Source organism: Tursiops truncatus, chromosome 16 (assembly GCF_011762595.2).
Source record: "Tursiops truncatus isolate mTurTru1 chromosome 16, mTurTru1.mat.Y, whole genome shotgun sequence".
NCBI classification, from domain to species: domain Eukaryota; kingdom Metazoa; phylum Chordata; class Mammalia; order Artiodactyla; family Delphinidae; genus Tursiops; species Tursiops truncatus.
The window spans coordinates 82,383,065-82,394,492 of record NC_047049.1 but is presented as its reverse complement, the minus strand read 5'-3'; the positions used below and the strand labels follow the sequence as shown (position 1 = coordinate 82,394,492).

General features: G+C 49.7%; 1 protein-coding gene across 5 annotated transcripts in view; it reads left to right on the top strand.

Moving 5' to 3' along the window:
- Positions 1 to 446: 446 nt before the first annotated feature.
- Positions 447 to 11,428, top strand: part of RAB4A (RAB4A, member RAS oncogene family) — a 96,929-nt gene continuing 85,947 nt past the window's right edge. For 4 of the 5 annotated variants that reach the window (XM_073793678.1, XM_073793681.1, XM_073793679.1 and 1 more), the window contains exon 1: positions 447 to 709. In XM_073793678.1, coding sequence (XP_073649779.1) covers positions 679 to 709 — 31 coding nt within the window. In that variant the 5' untranslated portion in view covers positions 447 to 678. The remainder of the gene's footprint in view (positions 710 to 11,428) is intronic. The other variant, XM_019941618.3, reaches the window with a different exon arrangement.

The window sequence follows — 11,428 nt, the reverse complement described above, 5'->3', positions numbered from 1 at the left end:
TCCAGCTGGACACCTGAGGCCACGCACGGCCTCCTAGTTACACATTCACCCCGTCCCCGGGTTGATCATTCCAGCGCGGAGGAAGTCCTTCCCCGGCCGAGCGCCCCAGATGACGACGCCCAAGCCTTTACCGAGGCGACCAACCTGGCAAAGCGCTGCCTTCCTCGCCAGTGCAGGCACTTTGCCTCCTCTGCGCGAGAAAGGACCCCGCTGTCCCAGGCCCTGTGCCCACCACGTCACCCCCAGGCCTGCGGACCGCCCTCCCCTCGCCGCCCCCCCGCGCCCCGCCCTCCCCGCGCGCCGACCTCCCCGCGCGCCAACCCGGATCCTCGGCGCCCATCGGCCCTCCCCGCCCCGGCCTCCCCGCCCCGGCCTCCCCGCGCGCACGCGCGACCACATTGGGGGCCGGGCCTCGCGCCCCTTCCCTCCTCCCCTGCCCGCTCCGCCGCGTCCTGACCGGTGGGGGGGCGGGGCCGTGCGCCTGCGCGGAGCGGACAGTCTGGCGGGGCCGCAGCCGCGGAGTGGCAGGCAGTTGCCGTGGGGACCGCGGGCCCCTCCCTCCTCCGGTCCTCTGCCCGTGGCGTTCCCCACCAAGGCGCGGCCGACGACCCGGCTTCCCTGCCGCCGGCCCGGCGGAGCTGCAGACGGTGCCCCGCGAGAGGCGGAGCCGCTCCCAAGATGTCGCAGACGGCCATGTCCGAGACCTACGGTACGAGGCGGGGGCGCGGGCCGGGGCGCGGGTTCCCGGGCTTGCGGGCCGGGGTGGGGTGCTGGGGGCCCGGCCTTGCGGGCCGGGGTGGGGTGGGCGCGGGCGGCGGGGCGCGGATCCGAGTGCCGGGGCGCCGGCCGGCCGAGTGTGGCCAGTCTACGTGATCTGCTTCTCCGAGGGTCCTCTTGCTGGTTCTCCGCGTTCACGCCGGTAGGGTTTCCCTTTCTTAGTCTGATATCAGTAGTCAGGGTTTGGGAAGCCAGTTGGAGACTCGGCTTATCTGCGATATTGTCCCTAGCAAGGGATGTGAAGGACTTGAGGCGACGCCTGCAGTTGAGTGTGCTCCTCGGCTATTGCACTTTGAGGTTTCCTAGATTGGAAGTCTTCCTTTGCACTGAAATTACAAGGACTTATCGATAGGCAAGTTCATCCATTTCTATTTCCAGGGACTTTTCAGGCTGCGTGATGGCTCTTTATAAATGTGTCTTTTTAAGACCACAAGCACCTCCGAAGCACAGCCCAGTCTGCTTGATCTTTGCTTCCTCTGTAGCACCCACACCTGAAGGCACCCAAGAGAGACTTTTTTTTTTTAATAAACGAAAGCCTTCCCAATTCATAAACTGTGTTTGTTTTTGTCCTGCGTGGTAAAAATAAACAACATAGTACACTTCTGCTTTGTATCAAGGTTGATGAGGTGTTCACCAGTCTGGAATCACTCTCAGATGTGTGCATTCTCAGGTTAAGTCTGATTTGGACTTTGCAGTCCCAGGGAGGGGCTCAAGTTCAAAACCATTACTTCTCGTCAAATCAGTCATGTCTCCTCCATGTGTCCTGACATGCTGCCCCCTTTCCCATCAACAGATAGGTGTGGACCGGCTTTATGGGCCGGCATGGTTTACAACACTACAAGGTACCCACCGGCACTGCTCTGCTCTCAGGGAGTTTACGGTCCGGGGGGGGATACAGTGTTAATCCAGGTATGATACTAATGAATGTTAAAAACTTAAGGCAGGAGTTCTGAAGGAATGTGGTCTCTGAAGGTATGTTAGAAAGAAACCTGACCCAGACCCAGGCCAGGGAGGCGTTAACCAGTGCGCACATACCCAGGCCCTGAGGGATCCAGGGTCCCGGTTAGAGGAGTGTGGTTGAGGCCCCTTGGCCCCTGGGCATTTGCTTCACCTTCAGCCACTCCTGTGACTGGTACCTGCCCTGTTCTTGGTAACGCTGGGAGCAGGATGGCTGTTCCTAGAAGGCTTAGGAAGTCCGACAGGACGTCCCTGGCTTGTAAGGATCAGTGTCATGGGAGCTTCTGGTGCTACAGCACCTGTCACATCCACGTGGTCTGCCTCTGTCTGTAGAGAACCACAGTCAGATTTCCTAAAGAAAATCCATTTCTCCAGCAAGGTTTGGTTATGCTTTTGCTTCTTCTTTATTTTCAAGTGCTCCTTTGCCCACACTTTGTTTTTTCCTCTGACCCGGAGAAAGGAGCACATGGGAGGGGTGGAAAGTCCAAGTAGGAAACCAAGTGGGGTTATGAGTTAGGAGGAATATGGGAAGATGGAGATTTTGTTCTTCAGTTGTGTCATATGAAACAATAACCGTGGTAAAATCTGGCATCTCCACTTCAGACAGAGCTCATCAAGCATCACAGGTTAACTGATCAGATTCCGTTCATCAGGCTTTGACCTTTAGTGTTCTTATTTCATGGTACCTTCCAAATATGTTTTTTATTTTTATTTTATTTTTTATTTTTTTGCGGTACGCGGGCCTCTCACTGTTGTGGCCTCTCCCGTTGCGGAGCACAGGCTCCGGACGCGCAGGCTCAGCGGCCATGGCTCACGGGCCCAGCCGCTCTGCGGCATGTGGGATCTTCCCGGACCGGGGCACGAACCCGTGTCCCCTGCATCGGCAGGCAGACTCTCAACCACTGCGCCACCAGGGAAGCCCTGTTTTTTACTTTTAACTAACTGAATTTAATCCTTCCCTCTAGTAGAAGAAACTCATAGAAATTAGTTTTAGGAAGAGCAAGTGTGGCACTTGAAAGTGCCAACCCAAAATAAAGTCACCCAAGACCAAGTCCTAAGCTATCACCTTCACTTATCATTGGTAGATTGGCACAGCATTGGTTCCCAAAAGGAAAACAGGTTCCCTGCTTCTGGACGTTTGCCTGTTAGGTGGCTGGTAAAGGAATGTTTTGCCTAATCTTTAAATTCCTTTGTACTCTGTGCTCATTTTCTCCCTTCTGGAAAAGGAGTCTCTCTAGCTTGACAGGTATACGATGAAACATAAAGAACCACTGCTTACCAGTGTACTGTTAATGAGCTCTGTCTACTTGCCTTTTCGCTTATTAAGGCAGTATTTCATCTGCCAGGGACTGAATAGTGTTCAGTATTTTGCTGCTCTGAAAGCACCAACCACATGAATAACATATGTTATGTAATACTTTACTTAATATTGTAATACAACATTGAAATCTCGAACACATAGGTTTCTGATTGAAACCCTCCCTCTGAACATCCCTAAACCGAAACAGTGTTTCCCAAACATTGTTAGATCCACAGCATTCTTAATGCTCTGGCCACTTAGTATGGCTTGGGGCTTCCCAAGGAGCTCCAGACTGGCTGATCAGAAATTGCCTTTAATTTATGATACCAAGATCTGTGAGACAGAACGAACGAATTGAATAGGTAGTATCAAGCAGTGATGTTCAGAAAGGAGCTGAGAAGCGTAAGTGGTGTAGAACAGCGGTCCCCGACCTTTTTGGCACCAGGGACCGGTTTTGTGGAAGACAGTTATTCCATGGACGAGGGGGCGGGGAGGGTTCAGGCGGTAATGCCAGTGACGGGGAGCGCCGGGGAGGGACGGGGAGCGGCGGGGAGCGACGGGGAGCGGCGGGGAGCGACGGGGAGCTGTGGATGAAGCTTTGTTTGCTCGCCACCGCTCACTTCCTGCTGTGCCGCCCAGTTCCCAACAGGCCACGGACAGTAATGGTCCACAGCCCTGGGGTTGGGGACCCCTGGTGTAGAAGATGCTAGAAATTAAAAAAAAAAAAAAGTAAGGGCCGAGGCAGTTTGAGAGTGAGGAAAAGTCTAAGCCAAATCTCTGTACACACTGGACTTTATGCATTCTACAGTGACAACAATTTATGAAGCCAGGACACAAATTGTTGGTCATATACTAGTTTTATTAGTGATACAGTATATACTCAATATTTTTATTTTGTGCTTTATTTTGAAAGTATTACAACATTTGACATATAACTTTGAGAATTATCAGGACATGTTCTTTTTAGAATGTTATCACTATAGGCTGCTGTGGGTTGAATTGTGTCCCCTAAAAGGTATGTTCAAGTTCAGGTCCTAAGCCCAGGCAACCTGTGGATGTGACCTTATTTGGAAATAGGGTCTTTACTGATGTAATCAGGTTCAGATGAGGTCATGTTGGATTAGGGTGAGCTCTCATTCAATGACTGGCATCCTTATAGGTTGAGAGGAATTTGATATAGACACATGGAGGGAAAATGTGATGTAAAGACAGGCTGAAGTCGAAGTGATGTGACTGCAAGCCCAGGACCATCAAGGATGGCCGGCAGCCACCAGAAGCTAGGAAGAGGCAAGGAGGGGTCCTTCCCTGGCATCCTCAGAGAGAGCCTGGCCCTGCCAGCACCTTGACTTTGGACTTCTAACCTAGAACTATGATACTACAAAATAAGCCATCCAGTTTGTGGCGTTTTGTTACAGCAGCCATAGTAGGAAACTAATACATAGGCGTTGGTAGTCAAAATATGATTCAGGGAGAAATTCAGGCTTGATAAAGCAAAGTGGAGTGAGGAGAACATTCTAGGCAAAGGAAATAACGTCTTCAGAGTCATCTGGTTCCAATGAAGTGTGAAAAAACTTGCTGTTAGGGAAATCACCTAAATTGCCATTACTGTGTTTTGTTAGACAGGGCATGTAAAAAATGTCAACAAAGGAAGCATATAACATGAGAATAAAGAACATTTCTCTAAATTGAATACATTTATCATTTTAAATGTTTGTATTTTTCTTTTTCTCACCATTGAAAATTGGTGAACAAGAACCAAAGTTTGGGGAAACACTACAACCACCGTGGTTCTCAACTGCATGTGCCCCGAGCCCCCTGGTGTGTTAAGATGCAGATTCTGGTTTTGCATATTCACTTCTGCACCTGCCCAGCTCCCAGGCTGTGCATGCACTGTTGGTCCAAGGACCACAACTGCATATCAGGACACTATTCTGTACAATGCCTCCAGGCCCTAGAACTTTGAAAACATTGTTCTTTGGAAAATCAGAAGTTTATGAGAATTTTTCATGGTCATTTGAACTATAAAGCATTCCAATCCTTGCCTGTCATTTGCCTTTATCTGAAGTCTCCTAAATATTTCTAGCCACATCAGTCCCTCAAGCTAAATATCTTGTTTTCAACTCCCTACCTACCTATTGCATGTGGATGGCCTAGAGGTAGCCTACCCCATGTCCCAAACCCAACTAATTACCCGTTGCTATTCCCCAGGTACCCATTTGCCTAAGAGATGATCTTTGCTCTGAATATTTTTTTGGAATGAGAAGAAAGCTGAAGTTTCTTTGATTTTTCTTTTCTCCTAAACCATCCATTAGAGATTGCTCAGGCTGATGTAATAGATTTTTCCCCGCATTTCTAACAAATCCATTAGAATACTCGCCAGTGGAAATAGTTTGAGGGAAAACCTGTGATTCCTCTGTGTCCTGTCTGTAACACTGGTCTTTGGACGTCACAGCTTTCTCTGCCAGTCTCATCTTGGTAATGGACTGAGTTCCATGTGTTTAAAGAAGACTTTTGCTTCTCTGTAGCTGTGAATATGAATCAAAAGCTAAAATGATGTGCAGGATACTGTTGTCTAAAGGCGGATCAAGCAAGGCAGATGTAAAGGATAGGGTACTACAACACAACACATAAGTCAAACGAGCACTGTCTGCAAATTGTCTTCCGTTGTAATCCCCACTAAGCTTTCTAAACAAAAATAAGTTCACATTGAGAGAGATTTGGCCAGTAAATAAATCCCTGATGATGACGGTTGTGACACCTGGGGATTCATGCTTGATTGCTCTGCCACAGCTAGATGCAGCCCTGCACTACGCTACGGAACAGGAATTGCTTATATGACAACACATAGTGACCTTGGCCTTCTGATTCTTCCTATTTCTCTTATATGCTGTGTTTTGGGCAGTTAAGAAGTCGTAAAAAGCAGCTCATATTTAGAAATGGGGGGGAGGGACACCATTCATAAAGTGCTGATACTTTATGAATGAGACGATGTATTTTAGAGGGAGGTTTACCATTTTTCAAATGTGAAGTTTTAATCTTCCAGAAGAGACTGCGGACTTAAAAACACAGCATCTTTCCCTCCTTTGTTGTAATTTAAAATATTGTTCCGTGCCACATGCTCGCTTCGTTACAGAAGTTTCTCTGGTTCACTTGCTTACACGGGTTATGATAGGAGTCCTCATAAAATAAACACCCAGCTTTGCTGCCTGTGGGGACTGGCGGATCGATTTTGCAATTCAGTCAACTCTTGATGGTGGCAAAGCACATCTCTTTCAAGACTAGACCATAAGCTCTTTGAAAGCAGGGGACTGCTTGCATGACTTTCTGTCCCCCATGCTGTGACCAGCCCCTGGACAGCCGTCAGGGAATGTTGAATGAACCTTCACTTTGATTCCACTGGGGAGGTGGTATATTTTCCTCTCAGTTACAGGATGTGAAACAAAATGTCAGGATGAATAGAAAACCTGACTGGAAGATGTAGTTTAACTCTTTTCTTTATGGTAGAAGTCTACCAGTTTTTTACATTGTATGTAATGTAAATGCAATTCTAATTAAAACCTCTCCAAAGAGGTCACACAGGCATCCTTTTTGAGAATGGACTTCCCGTGGGAAGTCACATCTGAAATCGGCTCCCAGCGGTTGGAGCTGAGGGCTGCAGAGGCACCATTGCTTTGTTTCCGGGGCAGTAGCCCTTGACTGCTGCCCATTTGAACGTAACTGCACCTGCAGAGAGAACATGATGGTCAGCAGCTGGCTGGCCTGCAGGTGCAAGGCCTCAGTGTGTCCATCAGGCACTTCAGGGAGGCTGGCACCCTGCCCTGGGGCCTGGGGCACCCAGGCAGACTTCTTCCCACCCTGGGGCCAGACACCAGGTGACCGGAATCTGTGTTCACCAAACATTCAAATGCCCGGCAGTTGGTAGTTATTAAATACATTCGTTGAATGCACTCACCTCGTTCTAAATCCATGTTTACTTAACCACCTTCTGATTATAAATTGACTCTACATGATCAAAAATAAAATTTTTTAGAGATTATGCTTAAAAGAAAACTTGTGTTCAATAGATAATGGATTGTTAGCTCTTTTGGTCATTTTTTCAGGTGGAAGGTTTCCAGCTGCAAGTGGCATAGGTAATATGAAAGTGTTTTTTTTTCATTTTAGAGCACTTTATTCAGGTATTGGTCTGTCGGAATTCATTCTAGTGCACTCTTCTTGTTGAGTTTGAACATGTATTTTTGAAAATGGCTATAGATGAGGTTTCAGGGCTGGTTGATTCAGAAGCTCAGCCATGTCAGCAAGGACCTAAATTTTTAACATCTCTCTCCTCTGGCTGTACTATCCTCATCCCCTGAGCCAGAAAATGGCTACTGTCTGTAATCTGCGTACCCTTCCTTGTTTACATCCATAGAAAAGAGGAGTGCTTTCCCATGTTTATGAAATAAAGTCCATCATCCCCATCTGATTGGGCCAAGTTAGGTCAAGTGCCTGCCCTGGACCAGTTACAGGCAGGGTAATACCTTGCTCTCTTTAGCTGAAACCTGTGTTTCTAATCCAGTCTCAGGAAGGGAGAAGGGGCCTGGGAATCGGTTTATAAAAACAGCGCCTGTCCTGGAGTTCTGGGGTCCTGTTTCCCGAGGTTACTGTGGCTCCTTGGGGGAAGGCTGTTAGGCAGACAACATCTACCACAGCAGTGCCTCCTAGTCTCCAAAACATGTCAGCTGTGGTTCAGTTTGAACTTGTTTCTTCCAGTTAGTGATTTTCCTGAAGTAGAGGACAGACTTAGATGTCCCTTCTCCAACGGGGAGGACGCAGCAGAGTTGTGGAAAGAGCACGGACCTCCACCGTGGGCGAGCACAGATGGGAAAACCTGATCTTCTTAGGAAGAACGAAATTTCTCTTGTTATTTTGCAGACACAATATACTTGCCTTTGACCTTAGTTCTCATTGTCTTTGTGAAGCTGATAAAAATATTTGGTGTTTTGAAGGCTAATAACATTTACCTTCAGAACCACTCATACTTTGCGGGGGGCGGGGAATGGAAGTCAGTTATTTGGTGCCCATTGCTGTTTCCCCGCTTTTCATAAATTAACACCTTGAGTAATTTTGTCATAAACTTGTACGTAATTTTGAAATCCTTCTCCTCCATTTCGTCTCTGGTCACTGATGACCCCCTGGATCTCATTGCTCTAGTGCATGTGCTAGACACACACTGGATGTTTGATACGAGTCAGAATCGATCTCTAACTCAGGACACAATTGGGAGGTGGGCGCTGAAGCCTGTACCTTCTCAACTAATGCCGGAGACCTTTCCCGTTCACGTGGGGTGCTTTCATTTCTGTGTAATCTCTGAAATTGCAGATACTGTTATGGTACTCGAGGCTTGCTCCAAAGTTGTAGTTCAGAAAGACACGTTTTCTGTATGAATCCTCAAATACAGAAATTACCGTTCAACTTTTCTCTTTTCATTACCCCAGTTGGAGTATTCTCTGAAACATTTTGACAAACAGCTTGCCCTTATTTCTTCATATAATTTTATCCTCTGGTATACCTCAATCAGATTTAACATTCTACTCTTTAAAGTATTCAAACTTATTTCCTGGTTAAGGATAATTGTTTTTTTATTAGGTCTCTTCATTTGTGTCTGCTTCACTGGCCGCCAACTTCCTTTTCTGGGCAGTTTCTACTTTAGGAGAAGAATTCCTTTTCTTTTTTTCTTTTTTTTTTCATATTATTACATCAAGTAGGTATCACCTAAGAACTTGCGGCTTTGATGCTGGGTCACTGGCCAGGCTCACTCACCTGCGAAGGAACCTCAGGCCCCCAGTGGGTCTGACCCACACGAGCGTGTCCGCACAGTCTCAGAGCCTGTCCATGACCTTGAGCAGCCCCTGGGGTCTGTGCTGAGAATGTTAAACCCACCGTGTCACAGCTCCTCTCTGCCGTCATTTAACTCAGGCTCAGGCAAAGCCCCAGTGCCGCTGCCACCAGCCAGGCTGCTCGCCGCCTGTCGCGCCGCCATCCATAGGTCACTGCTCTCCTGCCGCCCAGACCGGCCGCCTCGCCTAAGCCAACGCTCCACCACGGGTTTTGCTGCTTGACTCCCGCTGCCCAGTGAACCAGAACTGGTTTTTGGAAGCACTACATGTCATCTGATGTTCTGTGCGGCACTTTGTCCTCCTTGTTGCTGTTCCCTGGTGTCCTCGCGGCTGTTCCTTACCCCCCAAGGTCCCCTGGTCTGGGGTCCCGCTCTCTACTACAGCCCCTCGTCCTCCCTGGGCGACGGCGGGGTCCCCGCTTGGATTCTCAGTTCCTCGATGTCGTTGCCTGTCCCCTTCTCCGCCTTCTCTTCTGCCCCCACTTTGAGGCCCTCACGTCCCCGGCTGCTCTCTGGACGTTGTCACATGCCCCGTCCCGGTCACCTCCCCCGCCCTCCCCCTTAGGAGCTGCGGGCTCCCGGCCCTTCCAGCCCCTTGTTTTGGGGCGATGAGCACCCACGTGTGCCCACGCCTTTCCTTCGCCTCTTCCTCAGCTGCGCGCGCGCTGTGACCCCGGCCCCGGTTCCCCACCATCTGCCCTGCCCGCTGCCCTGCGGGCAAAGCTCTTCTCCGATTGAGACCTCTGTAGACGGATGGCCTGTGCATCCGGCTGGGTGCTCGGGGTGCCTGGCCACCCTTCCCTCTCTCCTGGCTGGCTCGCTTTTCCTCTGCATCTGCTGTTTTAAACTTCCATTAATCTCAAGCCCTCAGCTCACCTCCACCAGGTGACAGGAAGAGGAAGGTGCCGTGCCGAGGAGACTCCCTGCCCTGCCGCCCCTTCTCCGCCTGTCTTCACCTCCACACCTTACCTTAGCCCTGGTCCTGCTGTCTCAAGAAAGGAGGTCTCTGTCGCGGCGGACACTAAGCCCTGCCTCCTGCCTCACACCTCATCTCTCAAGGCTTAGGGACGTGTGTCACCAGTCATCCCTTTTCCGCTGGTCACTTCCCACCTGCTGGCATCCACACTGCACTCTCCCCTCACTGGCCTGGCCCTTCTTTCCATCCCAGCCAAGCTCTGGTCAGAGCTGCCAGCGCTTTTTATCTGCAGCCTCTCGCATCCCCTGCCCTTCAGCAGCCCACCCTTGGCCCCAGCTCCAGTGGCCTGGCTCACCTCGGGGTGCTGGGGGTGATCTTACCGAGCTTCCGTTCACAGCACTTAGAGGAGCCACCTGCCCAGATCTCCTCCATGGTCGTCGGCATTTGAAGTGTGATCTCTGAATCTGCACCCACAACATGGATACGTCCTCAGAACCTTCAGGCTTTCTTACCTCAGTTGTTGGTATCACTGACCAGCTGGTCCCTAAGCCGGAAGCCCAGGACCCCTTCTCAGATGACCGACCCACTGTCCCAGCGCCTTTTCTGCCAGGAAGTGGAATACACGGAATGAATCCCGCAGTCAAGGCTGTCATCCACCTTTGCTTCCTTTCTGACCTCTGGAAACCTTAAAAGCAGAACCAGTGCTTGGAGAAACAAGGAAGGCAGAGGCCATCTGGTCTACTCAGCGTGACTTGATTTTCTTGAGGCTGAAGGTCAGTGGTGGAGCGGATGTGCGGGGCTCTTAGTGCCCCTTTCTGGCCCGGTGCCCGGCTCCCCGTCACTCGTTACTGTCCCTGTAGCCACAGTCATACTGTAGCATGTGCTGCCGATCTGCTGTGGTCCGGGAAATTGGAGGTTGCTTGAAATGAGTGTAAAAACAAGTCAGTAGGGCTTCCCTGGTGGCGCAGTGGTTGAGAGTCCGCCTGCTGATGCACGGGACACGGGTTCGTGCCCCGGTCCGGGAAGATCCCACATGCCGCGGAGCGGCTGGGCCCGTGAGACATGGCCGCTGAGCCTGCGCGTCCGGAGCCTGTGCTATGCAACGGGAGAGGCCACGACAGTGAGAGGCCCGCGTACCGCAAAAAAAAAAAAAAACAAGTCAGTAGGTTCCAAATGAGGTTTCCCCCATGGAGTTAATCCTTTGGCTTTGTGTTAGCTGCTTCAGTGGAGGCCATTTTTTCCTGATCCAGTTTTGTCCGTGTTCCTCAATGACTGACTTTTGCCCAAGACTGGTTTCTAATTATTCAATACCTTTCCTGTTACCTCATTTAACATTTCTCATGCAAAATTAAAAATACATTAGTAGCGTATATCCCTTTTAGGTTTTCTATTTTGGGGTATGCTCTTTCCCCCACCCTCAAGCTTAGCTCATTCTGAGGAAACCCTCATAACGATCATAAGTCGGATGCAAAAAATTTCTTTGTGATTTTGAGCAAAGTGACATCCACTGTAATAACACAACATCAAATCCAACTGAAGTAGACATGATTACTTAGCTCACAATTAGTTATCTTATACAACCTAACAATGTGCCCTACACATC